Raw genomic sequence first — 16,192 nt, 5'->3', positions numbered from 1 at the left:
CTCCCCCCCCCCCCCCCCCCCCCCCCCCCCCAACCAGTGGTGCTGTATGACTGCTCCGTGGGACACGGGGACTGTAGCCGCTGCCAAACTGCCATGCCCCAATATGGCTGTGTGTGGTGCAAGGGAGAGCATCCACGTTGTGTGGCCCAGGAGGCTTGTGGCGAGACTGAAGCTGTGGCCACGCAGTGCCCCGCGCCCCTCATCTACTCGGTGTGTTGAAATGCTGGCATGTCCCTTCTTCACCGCTGCCTTTAGAGGGAGAGTGGGGTGCTGTGGGTCCAGGGGTCCCGAAGGTGGGAGTCTGGGACTGCCTTTCCAGGCTGCCGAGGGTTGACTGGTGGTGGAGGTGAGCAGTCCGTGTCTTGGAACAGGTGGAGCCGCTGACCGGGCCTGTAGACGGAGGCACCCGTGTTACCATCAGGGGCTCCAACCTGGGCCAACGTGTGCAGGACGTACAGGACACAGTCAGGGTGGCTGGAGTACCCTGTGCTGTGGATGCTCAGGAGTACGAGGTCTCCAGTAGGTGAGTTGGCTGGACTGACAGGAGTTCGGCACCCTTCATGGGCTCCCCGGTTGGCTTTCCTGCTCGTGGCTGCCCATCTACTACTCTTCTGCCTTTTCCTCTCCCCCTTCGCTTGTTTCTGGTCACAATGTCTCAGAGCTAAGGTTGCCATTTGAGGCCCTGGAGCACCCACCTCGGCTTTGTGCACGGACTTGCATGTTCCTGGCCAGGACTGCTGGGGATCATTGCTGGGCCTGGGCCCAATCATTGCCTAGAACCAACAGGTGGCCCCATCTACATGTTCTCACTTGGTGTTCTGAGTGAGCATGGCTGTAGTTGTGGCAGCAAGGTTCTTAGATCCCAGATGGTTGTGCTCAGCGGCTGGGTTTCCACGAGCTGTCCTTTCTTCCCCAAGCACTGCCCCTGGAGGGCTTTTCCGGGCACAGACTTGTGGCCCGTCTGCTGAGTGCCAGACTCCTTGCCTAGTCCCTGGGACCCCTGTTGCCTTCCCAGGGACTGTAGCTGATAAAGGTTCTGGGTCATGGTAGCCTGGCTGGCAGTAGCAGGGTCCAACGGTGCCCACCCAGGACATTTCCCAGGAGATATCCACAATCAGCAAATCCCAGACCCGGCTGATATCAGGGTTACCTGGAGAGCCTGTCCAAAGCCACCGTAGAATGGGTCCTTCAAGCCTACCCTCAGAGATCTGGATTCTGTAGGCCTGTGCTGGGGCTCCGTGATCTGTGTTTTAAACCAGACTTTGCTAGAGCGTGTGGTATTCCCCCTGTGTGTTATGACCAAGAACTTGCGGTGACTGTCTGGACTGTTAATGATTCTAGAACCATGAGACTAGAGTAACTTATGAAGTGATTTATAAAGAGATTAAAATATTCTCTGGCCGAGGTCTCTCCTGGGTACTTTACATATCACTTGTTCTGTTTTCCAAAGTGTTGGCGGTGACTGTTACAATGTCACGGAGTCGAGCCACTGCCAGCTTCACCATGGGGACATTAATTTGTCCCAAGCTTCTCTGTTTTCTGGCTGAGAACCAACATTTTCTTAGATTGCTCACTTTCCCTTTCCATCTATCCCCAGACCTGATTAGAAGCTTCCAGGGACTTTTTTTTTTTTTTCACGAGGAAATCAAGTTTCCACCACTTTGCAAGTGGTGTGGTGTGCGTGGTGATGGCAGCTAGTTAGGCCACTCATCAGTTTGGTGCTCGTCCCTATAGCCAGCCTCAGAGGGCTCCTTGTAAATTTGTGCCGCGCAGAGAGGTGAATTCCTCTCGGCAGGGGGCCCTAGGGTTGGACTTGAATGATTGAAACCATGCGTATTAACTCTCAGATGCCAAAGCCCCCTGGTGTGCCATAAGGAATTCCCCCCAAAGCAAGAGGATCTCTGTCAATCTTGGGAGCAGGGAGAACACCTCATTTAGTGGGGCAGCCAGCTCAGTTTGAGGGGCCCTCGGTGCGGCCCGGCACCCCAGCCTGCCTTGTGCCCACAGCTTCGTGTGTATCACTGAGGCCAGCGGGGAGGAGGTGGCTGGCGCTGTGACGGTGGAGGTGCCGGGAAGAGGACACGGTGTCTCAGAGCGCGACTTTGCCTACCAGGTAAAGTGGCTCCCCCGCCGGCCCGTCTGGTTTCGCCTTCCTGGGGCTTCTCACCCGGGGCCTTCTTGTCTTCCTCAGGCTCCCCCTGCTTCTCTGTTTGTGGCCTCATGTCTGCCTATGTTTCCCTATCCGCCTTCCCACAGGACCCGAAGGTGCATTCCGTCTTCCCAACCCGAGGCCCCAGAGCGGGGGGTACCCGCCTTACCCTGCACGGCTCCAAGCTCCTGACTGGGCGGCTGGAGGACATCCGAGTAGTAGTTGGAGACCGGCCTTGCCACCTGTGAGGGCTGCTTCCTCATTCTGCAAAAGATCCGTGTGCTGTAGGGAGAAGACAGAGGGGTGGGATGCTGGGAGAGCAGAAAGGGGGAGAGGGCCAGGTCTGCTCCATCGGAAAGCGGCCAGACCCTCCCTCAGCTGGGGCTGTCGGGGGACTGTGGCCTCCAGGGTCACGTGTGGAGCCTGCAGTCAGCTCTGAAGGGAAGTGAGCTGGGGCCGGAGGGGGTCCCATGTCCTGGAAATCATCCCTGTCCCCTTCCTGGCCTGCCTTCCGCTCATCCCTCCCTTCCCCAGGCTGCTGGAGCAGCAGGCGGAGCAGCTGCAGTGTGAGACCAGCCCCCACCCCACGCCTGCCACGCTCCCTGTGGCTGTGTGGTTTGGGGCCGCTGAGCGGAGGCTTCAACACAGCCAGTTTGAGTACACGTCAGACCCCCACGTCACCTCTGCCAGCCCCACCAAGAGCTTCCTCAGGTGCTGGGCCAAGGGCATGGCCTCATGGCATGCGGCGGGGAGGTCTTTGCAGCTCTAGTATGTGGGGAGGTTGCGGGGCTTTCTGTGGAGGCCGTGACTCCCGTGCTGCTGCTGGGGAGAGGGCCGAGGGACTTTGGGCCGGGCTGGCCCCGGTTCTCATAAGCCATGGGTGGTTCACGGTCTGTGTTGCAGTGGAGGACGGAAGATATGGGTCCGTGGCCAGAATTTGGATGTGGTACAGACACCAAGAATCCGAGTGACTGTGGCCCCGAGAGCACCGCAGCCCGGCCAGGGGCTTGGGCGGAGACGCCGCGTGATCCCAGAAACAGCGTGCTCCCCTGGAGCTTCCTGTGGTGGCCATCATGTAGGACACCCATGGGCGTCCCCTGCTTGCACTAGAGTAGCCATCGCCCTCATCACTCCACACTCCACCCCGTGCACAGCCGTGGGTGGCGGATACCAAAGAGGCTATTGCCCTGTCTTTGCTGGGCCCCCTTCCTGAGGATGGCCCTCAACTCTCCTCCCCTGTCTTTCCTCTCTGTGGCCCAGTTTGAGGAGCCGTGCCACGTGAACTCCTCTCAGCTCATCACGTGCCACACGCCTGCCCTCCCAGGCCTGCCTGAGGACCCCTGGGTCCGGGTGGAATTCATCCTTGACAACCTGGTCTTTGACTTCGCGACACTGAACCCCACACCCTTCTCCTATGAGGCCGACCCCACTCTGCAGCCCCTCAACCCCGAGGACCCCACCGCACCATTCCGGCACAAGCCTGGGAGCGTGCTCTCTGTGGAGGTACTGTTCCCGCTCACACACAGGGGCGGGGGGCTCACGACCCTTCACTTTGCTGGTCATTGTGGCTGTGTGTGGCAGAGGGGGCATGAAGGCAGAGCAAGGGCCAGCGGACAGACCTGGCTCCTCACCCTTCACATGTGAGGGCTGAGGGGCTGGTGATGGGCTGCCTCGCCTGACGCATCTGGCTGGAGCCTGGGGCCCCACACACTCTATGGCAGGAGCCTGAATGACAATATGTAAATGGTTTGGCACACGCAGTAGCTGGGTGGCATGGTACACAGTAGGCGCCTGGGCTGATGCCCATTTGGCAGCCTGACTCAACGTGAACAAACACTTGGCATGGGTTCTGATACGTGCGGTAGGTGGACATTCTAAAAGGCCACAGGTAGACAAGCCGGCATCGTCCGCCTGGTGGGCCAGCAGACACAGTAGTGGCTCTGGCTTTGTTAGGTGACTGGGCAGGATTCGGGGGCAACTTTATATTGTCCAGATTTTGAGCTCTGGAAAAGTGAAGATGTGAGGAAGAAGGATGGGAAGGGTAGAGAAGGGTCGGGGGGCAGCTCAGAGGATAGCCATGGACTATCCCCTCCGATACAGGGGAAGAGGTGCTGACCCGGCATCAGCCCTGCTCCCGGGGGTGGGTGTCAGGACCATCCTTCCCACACTTGAGGGGATGGGATCTGAGTGACCCCTCGTGTTCCAGGGGGAGAATCTGGACCTTGCAATGTCCAAGGAGGAGGTGGTGGCCATGATAGGGGACGGCCCCTGCGTGGTGAAGACACTGACCCGTCACCACCTGTACTGCGAGCCCCCCCTGGAGCAGCCTCTGCCCCAGCACCACGCCCTCCGGGAGGCGCCCGATGCCTTGCCTGAGTTCACGGTCAGTGGGTGGGGACTGGGTTGGGCTGGGCATCAGGCCTGTGCTGAAACCTTGCTCACAGGTGGCTCCCCACATAGGTGCAGATGGGGAACCTGCGCTTCTCCCTGGGCCACGTGCAGTACGATGGCGAGAGCCCCGTGGCTTTTCCCATGGCAGCCCAGGTGGGCTTGGGGGTGGGCACCTCTCTTCTGGCTCTGGGCGTCATCATCATTGTCCTCATATACAGGTAGGTGCAGCCGGATGTGGCTGGGCTGGGGCAGGTAGGGGGGTGCGGCTGGATGGGAAGGGCAGACTAGGCCAGGGGTCAACAAAATTTTCCTGTAAAGGGCCAGAGTACCTATTTTAGGCTTTGTGGCCGGGTGGCCGCAGTTGCAGGGGCTCAACTCCACTGTTGCAGAGCAGAAGCTGCCATGGACCATATGCAAACACATGACTGTGACCATATGCCAACAAATCTTTATTTACAGAAATAGGTCGTGGGCCAGATTTGGCCTGCTTGTAGTTTGTTGATCCTTGGGCTAAACTCCTGGGCTAGACTGGATATGGGGTGTGACTTGCCCAGGATGCGACAGGCTAAATTATTCTGGGCTAGGCCTTGGCTTGGCTGGGCATGGCTGGGTCAGACTGTGCCGGCCTAAGCCAGGGTGAGGCTGGGGTAGACAGGCCCGGGCCATAGGCACCAGCAAGGGCTCTGGCCTTGTCTGGCCTTCCCCTTCCTGACCTTGGTCTGAGCAGGAGGAAGAGCAAGCAGGCCCTGAGGGACTATAAGAAGGTCCAGATCCAGCTGGAGAATCTGGAGAGCAGCGTGCGGGACCGCTGCAAGAAGGAGTTCACGGGTGAGGCTGCAGAGAGTAGGCCCGGAACATGTTTCAGGGCCCTGTGAAAGTCTGCTCCTGTCGGGTGGGATCCACGCCCGAACCTGGCCTCTTCTGCCCAACAGACCTCATGACTGAGATGACCGATCTCACCAGTGACCTTCTGGGCAGTGGCATCCCCTTCCTCGACTATAAGGTGTATGCTGAGAGGGTCTTCTTCCCTGGGCACCAGGAGTCGCCCTTGCACCGGGACCTGGGTGTACCGGAGAGCAGGCGACCCACCGTGGAACAAGGGCTGGGGCAGCTCTCCAACCTGCTCAACAGCAAGCTCTTCCTCACCAAGGTGCCACTCGTGGCCCCACCCCAGGCCTCCCCACATCTGTCCCCGCCTGGCCCCACCCCTCCTGCCCCAGCCCCGCCCCTTCTTTGTCCCTCCTTTTCTGAATGGGCCCCTTCCTCCTCATCCCGCCTCCCTGGTGCCAGTTCATCCACACCCTGGAGAGCCAGCGCACCTTCTCAGCTCGGGACCGCGCCTACGTGGCATCTCTGCTCACGGTGGCGCTGCACGGGAAGCTCGAGTACTTCACCGACATCCTCCGAACCCTGCTCAGTGACCTGGTGGCCCAGTACGTGGCCAAGAACCCCAAGCTGATGCTGCGCAGGTCTGTGTGGCTGTCAGAAGCCATGGGGGCCTTGTGGTTATGAGGGCTGGAGCCAAGGGCTGCGTCAGACCCTCTGGGGTTTAGGGGTTCACAGAACAGGGAGCCCAGAGGCCCTACCTCTGACCCTGCCCCTCTCCTTTCCTGTCATCCTAGGACAGAGACCGTGGTGGAGAAGTTGCTCACCAACTGGATGTCCATCTGCCTGTACACCTTCGTGAGGGTGAGAGAGGCAGACGTGGACAGGGCTTGGGCTCCCCTCCGGGGCGAGGCGGGACTCTAAACCACACAGCTCTAAACCAGCCCCGTTCAGTCCAGACACTCCTGCCCAGCATGTCTCATTCACCTCAGGCCCTCTGCAGTCTGTCCCCTCCCCCAGCATGGGCCATGTCCCATACAGCTCTGTTTCATGCCTGTCACCTGCCCTGAGGCCCTCACTGGCTGTCACTTCCCCAGGACTCAGTAGGGGAGCCGCTGTACATGCTCTTCCGTGGAATTAAACATCAAGTGGACAAGGGGCCAGTGGATAGCGTGACTGGCAAAGCCAAATACACCCTGAATGACAACCGCCTTCTCAGAGAGGACGTGGAGTACCGTCCCCTGGTGAGGGAGGGAGGAAGGGAGAGGGATAGGGAGACCGAGTCAGGGAGGGATGGGGGAGGGAGGGAAAGAGAATGTGAACGTGCATACGCTCAGTGGTGTCTGTCCCTGGTGAGGATGAGGGTAAGCATGTGTGATCATTGTGAATGGCTGGCTGCTGGAGAGAAGCCTTTAGATTAGCTTAGCAGCATAGAGGCTTGAGGGCTAGACCTCAAGGCAGAAGGCCTTGAGGATAGGACCTCAGGCTTGAGATGGGGTCAGAGTGAGATAGGGTCACAGCAAGGGTTTGGGGAGCAGTCCACAAGCCCTTGGACTGGGCCGGGGCCTGAGCGTTTGCAGGACCATCATCTCAGTGTCCTGCCAGTGATGTGATGTGCCCACCAAGCCAGGAGCCAGCTCTGTCAGTCTTGTCCATCTCTTCCTCCGGGTTGCTATCCCCTTAGTGGAGTGCCTTCTTCGGTGGCCCACGCAGGGCACCTTTCCTGGTGATCCACGCGGGATACCTTCCTTGGTGGCCCACGCGGGGTACCTTTCTTGGTGGCCCACACGGGGTACCTTTGGGAAAATCTCATTCAGGCTCCACCAAACCTGCCCCCTCTCAGGCCGGTAGGAATCCTTACTTCTTATGAAGCTTCTCTCAGGTGCCTCAGCCTGACCAGTTGAGCCAGGAACCTGGGGTCCTGAGTTCAGAGGGACTTGTGTTCACTTGTTTTTTTCTGCCATTCACCCCGTAGACATTTACTAGTGCACTGTGCTGGAGGTGGAGTCAGAGTGGAAGAAGCCACTGTCCCTAGTGGGGGTGGACGGCTAAAGAGATAAGAATTAGGGAGTTGTTGGTGCCGAGAGGTCAGAGCCAGTGGCTTCCTCATGGGTTGTCCTTGACCTTGTGTGTTGGTCATCCCATGTGTGGCATGAGCCCTGATTGCTCCCGCATATACCTCCATAGACCTTGAATGCACTGTTGGCTGTGGGGCCCGGCGCAGGAGAGGCCCAGGGTGTGCCTGTGAAGGTCCTGGACTGCGATACCATCTCCCAGGCCAAAGAGAAGATGTTGGACCAGCTTTATAAAGGAGTACCTCTCGCCCAGCGGCCAGACCCCCGTACCCTGGATGTTGGTGAGGGTGGAGGGGAAGGGTAGCCTGGGGACCTGAGCCAGGGTGCGGGCTGGACCATATCGCTCGGTGGGCACAGGGCAGAGGCTGGAACGACCTCTCACATGGTGAGGGGCCCCTGATCCTAGTATTTGGAGGGGTTGGATAAGGCTGCCCCCTGACGGTGGGGCCTGTGTCCCTGTGGAGGAGGAGGTAGGCTCCACCGAAGGAAGGGTGTTCTGGAAGCCCTGGACCAAGTCCCAACTTGCTCTTGCAGAGTGGCGGTCTGGGGTGGCTGGGCATCTCATTCTTTCTGACGAGGACGTGACTTCTGAGGTCCAGGGCCTGTGGAGGCGCCTGAACACCCTGCAGCATTACAAGGTGGGAGGGGTAAGAGCGGGAGGCGGGGTAGGCGGGGTGGGGCTGGTGGAGGGGTCACCAGCTGTGATTAGCAGGTCCCAGATGGAGCAACTGTGGCCCTGGTCCCCTGCCTCACCAAGCACGTTCTCCGGGAAAACCAGGATTATGTCCCTGGAGAGAGTGAGTATGCCCCCCACTTCCAGCCCCTACCCAATCACTGTCCTCTGCCCCTGCTTTGCCCAGTCCCCAGTACTGGGGCGGATCTTCTGGACCTGAGGGTAGGCTTGTGTCTACCTCCCTTCCACTTAGAGAAGCCCTCAACCTGTGCTTCCACTCCTGGAAGTTGGCAGGACGCTGGGGTCCCAGGGGACGTGGTACCTGATGAGGGATGACGAGCTGTGGGGTCTTGGCACAGGGACCCCAATGCTGGAGGATGTGGACGAGGGGGGCATCCGGCCCTGGCACCTAGTGAAGCCAAGTGAGGAGCCGGAGCCTCCCAGGCCTCGGAGGGGCAGCCTTCGGGGCGGGGAGCGCGAGCGAGCCAAGGCCATCCCTGAGATCTACCTGACCCGCCTGTTGTCCATGAAGGTGGGGCAGGAGGGATTGGAGGCTGGGGTCAGGGATGGGACAGGCCGTAGGCCTGGGCTGTGGGGGAGGGGACGGCTACTTATGGGGTTTGGGTGTGGTGTGGGGCTCGCACGGGCATAGTGCCGTGAGGTGTCTGAGGCCGGGCTGGGGCCGAGGTCCCCTGTCCCCTTGCTGACCGTACGTCCTCTGTGCTTCCCCTCCCCAACAGGGCACACTGCAGAAGTTTGTGGACGACCTATTCCAGGTGATTCTCAGCACCAGCCGCCCCGTGCCGCTTGCTATCAAGTACTTCTTCGACCTGCTGGATGAGCAGGCCCAGCAGCACGGCATCTCCGACCAGGACACCGTCCATATCTGGAAGACCAACAGGTGGGGGTGGGGCTGGGGCAAGGCGGGCCAGGTGTGTGTGGGGTCTTCTCTCCCACCTCCCCAGCACGCTCATTGGCCCTGCCTGCCCTACCCACAGCCTGCCGCTAAGGTTCTGGATCAATATAATAAAAAACCCGCAGTTTGTGTTCGACGTGCAGACATCTGATAACATGGATGCAGTGCTCTTGGTCATTGCTCAGACGTTCATGGATGCCTGCACCCTGGCCGACCACAAGCTGGGCCGGGTGAGTGGGTCAGGGTGGACACGGAGGGCACGAATGGGGCAGGGTAGTATGGGCCAGGTGTGGACAGTGTTGTGTGTGCGCCGATTCCAGGCTTGGCTGAGAATGTCGGGGAGGAGGGCTAGGGGAGGCCTCTGACTCCAGCCCCAGGCTGGGCTTTGTCCCTGAGCTCCCCGGGAGGTGGCAGTGATGACCCCTCAGGGACCAAATCCACCGGGCAGCCTGGAGCTGTCCTGTGATTGTAGGATCCACATGTCTACCTGGAAACCAACCTAGCGGCCCCACCATCCCTCGGGCTCACCTCCTCCAAGTTTGGGCTCACCATAGCCAGAGGCCCAGGGATCAGAAGTCACCCTGCCTTTTCCTCGTTCCCTACACTCAGGGGCAGAGGAGGTATCTGCCTGTCGGTGCAGTGTAGACGGGAGAGTCCAGGCAGTGAGCGCCAGGCATGGACGAGGTGCTGGCGAGGGGCGCTGGGAAGCAGAGAGGAATGGCCAGGGCTGTGGTGGTGGCGGGGTGTTGTCACAGTAGTGAGAGCCAAGGGAGTCCCATGACAGATAAGGGGTCCCTGCTGCAGTGGCTCAGGCACCCAGCAGGCGGGGCCTGGGGCTCTGCAGGCCTGTGCAGGGAGCTGTTACCTCTTGAGGGATCGATCATTAGACTTCTGTCAAGAAACAGAATGCAAACTTCTACTCTGTAGTGCTGTCTTTTGAGAGCAGTTTCTATTCTGTGTGTTCTCGTCACTGTGCCTACAACGAACCCCACCGCGAGGACCGGGGAGGGCTACCTCGGGTGGATGCTATGTGGTGGCTGGGGTTTTGCCCAACCTTCACCTTGCCTCCCCTTGCCAGCAAAACGGCAAATGCTTGCTGGGTAGCTCAGGAAGAGTCCAAACCAGGAATGCCTAGGGTCCCCCCCCCACAGAGCGTTGGTGAGAAGGCATGCATGCTGACTCATGACTCAGGCCCAGGGATGCATCGCTGCCGCACAGGGGTGGCGCCATCTTACCTCACCCTCCCGGCAGCCGTAGGGTGAGGCAGCAGGTGCCGTCCAGAGCTCAGAGCTGGGATTGGAACCCACTGCAGTGGTGGAAGATGTGTCTGGGTGTGTTACAATGTGGGCTCTGACCTGAGAGACCTGCTTCAGGTGCCAGCTCGGCCACTCAGAGTGAGGTGGTGTGGGACAAGTTACTATATTTTCTGGGTCAGTTTCCTGATTTTTATATTTTATTTATTTGTTAAGTTTATTTCTTTGGAGAGAGAGAGAGAGTGCACGTGCAAGCAGGGGAGGGGCAGAGAGAGAGGGGAGAGAGAATCCCAAGCAGGCTCCACACTGTCAGCACAGAGCCCGATGTGGGGCTCGAATTCATGAGCCATGAGATCATGGCTGAGCCGAAGTCAGACACCTTACCGACTGAGCCCCCCGGGTGCCACAGTTTCCTGATTTTTGAAATGATTACGTGGGGAACGAGCAGCACGTGGAAAAGCGGCATTAGGGCTCCATATGGCGCGGTGCCCTCCCACCCTGCATGCCGGTTCCCTGCTGGATCCAGGTGGAGGCATGTGGAGCTGAGTAATGGCCTTGGAATAATTGGGGGAGAAGCTCGAGGTGACAGAGTGGAGATTGGGTATCGGTGGAGGGGAGTGGGCAGAGGAGGTCCTTGCAGAGGGAAATGGGCCAGGGGCACCAACCATCCCAGTTGCCTTGGACTGAGGGGTTCCTGGGATATTTAGAACGGAAACGGTGCTGGGAAAATTGGGACAGTTGGTCACTCTAAGGGGACTCTCCTCTTTCTCTCCTGCTGACGCCTAGGACTCCCCCATCAACAAACTTCTATATGCTCGAGATATTCCCCGTTACAAACGGATGGTGGAAAGGTATGAGGGCGAGGAAAGGGTCTGGAAGGGGGATGAGTGGACCGATTGATGGATGTTTATGGCTGCAGCCGTGGGATGGGCCTGTGGGGGGAAGAATGGTTTGTTTACCCAGCAGCTGGCCGTGGTCTCTGGCAGGTACTACGCAGACATCAGGCAGACCGTCCCCGCCAGTGACCAAGAGATGAACTCCATCCTGGCTGAGCTGTCTCGGGTATGGCCCTCCCTCTGCTTCTTGGGTTGGGCAGGCCTCCTGCCATGAGGATCCTGCTGTTTTGCAAGGAAGCCCTTGGGGCCTCAGCGATCCTGCGAGCTGGTTGGGGGCAGGACACATACCATCCCCATAAATGCAGAATGTTCCAATGGCCACTATGAAAGACCAGGGCTCCCAACATCTCACTGCAGAGCAGCAGGCGCTTGTCCCGGCAGCTGCCACCTGACCTGACTCGGCCAGCTGCTTGGGTGCCTGCAGCCCGTGTTTGGGTCTGGGGACGATGTATCCAGAGCAGTGAGGTGGCTGGGATTCAGCCCCAGGACAGCCCAGGTCAGTCTGCCCGTGTCTTCATACAGCATTGCTTCCATCGGTGTAGACGTGCCCCCACCTACTTTTAAAACAGTCTCCAAACATAGACTCCAGGGAACTTAGTGTTCCTGAACACTAAGCGATGGAGGACCACAAGGACACAGAACACGCAACAATAGCAGCTACGATTTGGTGGTGGTGCTTTGATTGTCCTCTCGCCTGACCCCCATAGGAGCTCCGCAGTTTGGGCACTATTAGCCCTGTTGTCCTGATGAGGAGGTGCGGGCTCAGAGATGGAGCCCCCATGGAGGGGCCCCGTGCAACCTCCCGGAAGATGTGATGGAGATCAGAGCAGACCTAGCTGGGTCACAGCCCCTAAGCGGCCGCTGTCCCACTGGGCTCTGCAACCATCTGGGGTCCCAGCTGCCGCCTTGAGGGGAGAGAAGTAGGGCCCTGCTCACGCTGCAGACCTGGGATCCCTGGTCTGTAGGCAGGGCTTCCTGCTGCAGGGCCTGTCCTTTCTGCCACCTCCTCCACATTTCCCAGGGGTCCTGTGGTTGGTGACAATACTCATCTCTCTTACCTCTTCTCCTTAGAACTACTCTGGGGACCTTGGGGCACGAGTGGCCCTGCATGAACTCTACAAGTATATCAACAAGTACTATGACCAGGTGGGCAGAACCCTGGGCCCTGATGGAGGGAGGGAAGGGCTGTGACTAGTGGTCTTCCCCAGGCACAGAGCAGGGTCAGGGCAGGGTCCTGGTATCTCCCCTGCTCTCCCCATCCTTGCCCTCTCCTCTGGGGCTCCTCGGCAGCAGCTGGGATGCCGGGGGATCTGCCAGGGTCTGGAGATGGTGTGGGGAATGGTCTGGGAAGGACACAGCTGCTGCCTCTGCCCCCACCTTGTCCTGGTCCCCATCCCTACCCGAGTCCCCACAGTGGCAGCGTGCTGTGCACGGCCAGAGAAGAAGGTCCTGCCAGGAGTGGGTGAGGGGACGGCAGAGCCAACAAGGGGGCCGTCTGGGGAACTTGGACTGGGCCCCAAGATCACAGCACCTACGAGTCAGCCTGCTAAGTGTCTGCCAGAATCATTCTCTCGGATGTTTGTGTGGCACCAACGATGTGGCTGTTGCTGTTCAGCGATGAGGAGCCTGCCTGGTGGCCAGCCTGGGGGATAGTCATTTAACGTGAATTCCAGGCACCCCAGGCTTGCTCAGGCAGTGTGAGCTCCTGCATGGGGGAGGCGGGGGTGTGTGGTACCTCATGTACCCTCGTATAAACGGCACAGGCCAGCCCCTCCTGGGCTCCACCGTTCCCCCTGTGGCAGCCCTCATTTGTGCTTATGTGGTTGTTGGTGTTGGGTCAGAATCTGTCTGTCCTGCCATCAGTGAGCCTTGTGAGGGCAGGATCACACGTGTCCCATCATTGTGGGGTCCCTGCTCCATGCCAGCACCTGGAATGGGAACACAGGAAATGCTTGCTGCCCGGTGGGGGCAGGGGGAGCCAGGGGACTGGAACAGGGCTTCTAGGGGTTTCGTGGGGGGAAAAGCTAGCATGGTGGCTGTGGCTGGGCTCCACTCAAAACGATTTTTACTGGTGGAGGTAAAACCCCAGCAAGGCCCCGAGGAAGTGAGACAGCTCGCTGAGGCCCCCAGTTGTGCCGCAGTACCTGAGGAGGCCTGCTGGGGGCTGTGGGTGCATGCGGTGGCTGGTAGGCCCTGCTGACCGGCCGGTGTCTGTTGCAGATCATCACTGCCCTGGAGGAGGACGGCACGGCTCAGAAGATGCAGCTGGGCTACCGGCTCCAGCAGATCGCAGCCGCTGTGGAGAACAAGGTCACGGACCTGTAGGGAACTGGCCAGCCCTGGCCTGCCATTGCCTCAGCCCTGCCCGGGCAGCCCTGGAACCGTGAGGGAGAAGCTGCCTTCTTAGATGCCTGTAGTACCTGACGAGCAGAGTTAGTGGAAGGTGGCCCCCGGGCTCCTGGGGCCTCTGGCCTGGGCCCTGCTGGACCTACCTCGCAGGCCTGGGGCTGTGAGGCTGATGGGGTGGTGCCCAGCCTGCTCCCCGAGCCCAGTGACCCTGTGGGCTCTTTTCTGTGTGACGTCGGTCTGTGGGGAGTCAGGGACTCAGGGCTTCCAGAGAGTGGCTGGAAGGGCCTCCAGCCTCTGGAGAAACTGTACTGTTCCTGAACACTGGTCTTTGTCCCACCGGAATTCCGAGGGGAAGGAGGAGAGCCCCACTTCCTGTCCTTTCCTCCTCCATCATCCCTGACCTCAGTTTAGCTGCCTCCAGCCTTTTGCTGCTGCCACGTTCCTAGGTCCGAGAGATGAATGCCTTTCCTAGGCCACTACAAACTGACCCCTTGTCAGGACTGGCTGCCTCAGGGCCACCCTGCCTCAGAGGCAGCGAGTGGGGAGGGGCACTTGCTGCAGGGACCTGGGGGAGACTGGTGGCCCCACTGACCCAGCTCTTAATTAAAGGATAACACACTGCTTGGCGTCTGATGTGTGGGCTTGGCCCAGCCCCTCCCTTGGTAGGAGGTGCCTGATAGGCACGGGAGGGGGGGGGAGGGGGAAGGGGGGATCTGTACCCTGGATGGGGGGGTGGGGGGGGTCTCAGGACCCCCATGCAAGACTTCAGACTGTCAGGCTCGCCGGGCTCTTTTTGGCTCCTGGGCAGGCCTGCTGGGGTGAAAGCATCTGGGAGGGAAGTGAAAACCCCATTCAGTCTGGGCTGAGGAGCCTGCGACCCGAGGTGGAGGGGTCTGAGTCCCTTCAGGGGCTCTGTCTTGTCTGCAGCTCAAGTGTTCTAATGCCACCATCCGGGTCTCGTTGTCTGGAAGGGCAGTGGGAAAGGAGGGCACCGGTGCAGGCAGCTTCAGGGAGAGTGGGTCTGGGGGCCCTTTTCCACAGTCCTGCTTCCAGGCTCTCCACACCCCTGTTGGCTGGGGCTGTCTGAAGGTTCTCCAGGATACTGAGTTGTCCCCTCACTCCAGGAGTCTGGGGTAGGGATCCCAGACCAACTGTCTGCCTGTGTAATGGCTGCCTTGGGTGGGGTTTCCTGATTTGTACCTGGAGGTGAGCTTCCAGACTGTCTCAGTTGGGTCTTGTGTTGCTGGGTCTGTGGGGCTGTGTGTTGATGCGCCTTTGACTGAGACCACCCTTGTCCTCCACCAGAGGCCAGCCTGACAAACAGAAATATTCTAGAATCTTGACATGGCTCTCCCCCTTGGCTCTCTGCTGACTCCCCAAGCCCATAGACCTCCCAGCCTCCCTTCCCCTCTGACTAGGGGCCCCACCCCCACTCGGGTCTTCACTGAGTTTGAAGAGACAGAGGCTGATAGGATTTTAGGAGTCCCTTCCCTCCCTCTCAATGGTCCTAGATAAAACCATCTCAGAGTCCTTGTCCCTATAACAGCAGGAACCACACTGGTCTGTCCATGCCCACTGTGGTCACAGCTGCTATTCTCTGTTCTGATGTCCCTCCCTCCCCATTTCTGCCCAGTGTCGAGACCACAGTCAGAGAGGTCAGCAGTCGGGCACCATCATTTGGAAGCATGGGTGCTTTAGTCCTTCAGATAGTGGCTCAGAATGGCTCAGACTCCCTCATGGTCTGTCAGGCCAAACGATGGGCTCTCAGGGAGCAGGCCCAATGAGTTCAGTCTGGGGTGGACTTGGTCACAACAGGCCCACACTTCTGTTCCAGGCTTAGGCCACTACAGGTTCCAGGACACCAGTAGGTGAGGGGAGGAAACCAGGCACCTACGTGTCTGGGGGTGCTGAATGTTGAATGTACTCTGAGTCGCTCACTTTCACATCTCAGCCCTCACAGAACACTGTTCTAGAACAAGGTGGATAATGAAAATCTATCACGATAACGTAGGTATTTCTAAGTCCTCACTCAAATGCCATGGCTGAGAACAGAGATCCCATCTCTGATAGTTCTTTGTGATTGTTTGCTTGGGTCTGGGCCACAGTTTCAGTGTCAGACACTTGTCATCCGGTTTGACCAGTGTCTTCCGAATTTTTCTGATCGAGGTTGCAAAAGTGTGCCCTTGTGGCGGTATTTCCCACAAACATGTTAGCGTGCTAAGGACCCTGTTTCTCACCGGGGGTTCCTTTAGGGGTTCAGGAAGTGATTTGCTTGAGTAAAAGGACTTTCATTAATTTAAATATTGGAATAACTGTCCAGACAAGATCCAGGAGTTGTGTGTTTTTGTTAACTTTTTTAGTATTTAAATAACTGTGCTATTCGATATAATGGCTGAATTTATGCTGATAAATGTTGGTATCATTTTGGAAGCCACTTGAAACCTTGGGATTGGGCAGAAGGACTCCAGCCCCTTCTGGCCAGTGCTGATAGATGGCTCTCGGCTGTGCTGGGCGCCACAGGGTAGGCCTGGCTGTTCCAGGCTTCTCTGTTCAGTGCCCAGCTCGTGTATCAGGTACTCTTCCACCCCCCAGGTCTTTATTAGGATAACACATTCCAGAACAAATTCAGACCCAAACTGTCTGGTTTAGCTGACTGGTGATGCTC

The 16,192-nt window shown here is 58.8% G+C and overlaps 1 protein-coding gene across 1 annotated transcript in view; it reads left to right on the top strand.

The window, feature by feature from the left end:
- The window catches only part of PLXNB1 (plexin B1), a 24,852-nt gene extending 10,704 nt beyond the window's left edge, over window positions 1–14,148 (top strand). Inside the window, exons 14-37 of the mRNA XM_049642586.1 lie at window positions 38–210; window positions 372–523; window positions 2,008–2,113; window positions 2,257–2,393; window positions 2,684–2,860; window positions 3,053–3,224; window positions 3,410–3,652; window positions 4,356–4,532; window positions 4,610–4,758; window positions 5,268–5,368; window positions 5,473–5,690; window positions 5,831–6,009; window positions 6,163–6,229; window positions 6,463–6,609; window positions 7,553–7,721; window positions 7,975–8,078; window positions 8,153–8,237; window positions 8,473–8,645; window positions 8,854–9,014; window positions 9,112–9,259; window positions 11,069–11,133; window positions 11,269–11,344; window positions 12,250–12,324; window positions 13,399–14,148. Of these exons, the coding sequence (XP_049498543.1) occupies window positions 38–210; window positions 372–523; window positions 2,008–2,113; window positions 2,257–2,393; window positions 2,684–2,860; window positions 3,053–3,224; window positions 3,410–3,652; window positions 4,356–4,532; window positions 4,610–4,758; window positions 5,268–5,368; window positions 5,473–5,690; window positions 5,831–6,009; window positions 6,163–6,229; window positions 6,463–6,609; window positions 7,553–7,721; window positions 7,975–8,078; window positions 8,153–8,237; window positions 8,473–8,645; window positions 8,854–9,014; window positions 9,112–9,259; window positions 11,069–11,133; window positions 11,269–11,344; window positions 12,250–12,324; window positions 13,399–13,503 (3,359 nt within the window). The 3' untranslated portion in view covers window positions 13,504–14,148. The remainder of the gene's footprint in view (window positions 1–37; window positions 211–371; window positions 524–2,007; window positions 2,114–2,256; window positions 2,394–2,683; window positions 2,861–3,052; window positions 3,225–3,409; window positions 3,653–4,355; window positions 4,533–4,609; window positions 4,759–5,267; window positions 5,369–5,472; window positions 5,691–5,830; window positions 6,010–6,162; window positions 6,230–6,462; window positions 6,610–7,552; window positions 7,722–7,974; window positions 8,079–8,152; window positions 8,238–8,472; window positions 8,646–8,853; window positions 9,015–9,111; window positions 9,260–11,068; window positions 11,134–11,268; window positions 11,345–12,249; window positions 12,325–13,398) is intronic.
- Window positions 14,149–16,192: the final 2,044 nt, after the last annotated feature.

This window comes from Panthera uncia, chromosome A2 (assembly GCF_023721935.1).
Source record: "Panthera uncia isolate 11264 chromosome A2, Puncia_PCG_1.0, whole genome shotgun sequence".
Taxonomy (NCBI): domain Eukaryota; kingdom Metazoa; phylum Chordata; class Mammalia; order Carnivora; family Felidae; genus Panthera; species Panthera uncia.
The sequence above is the reverse complement of the archived record's forward strand: the minus strand, read 5'-3'. Positions and strand labels throughout refer to the sequence as shown.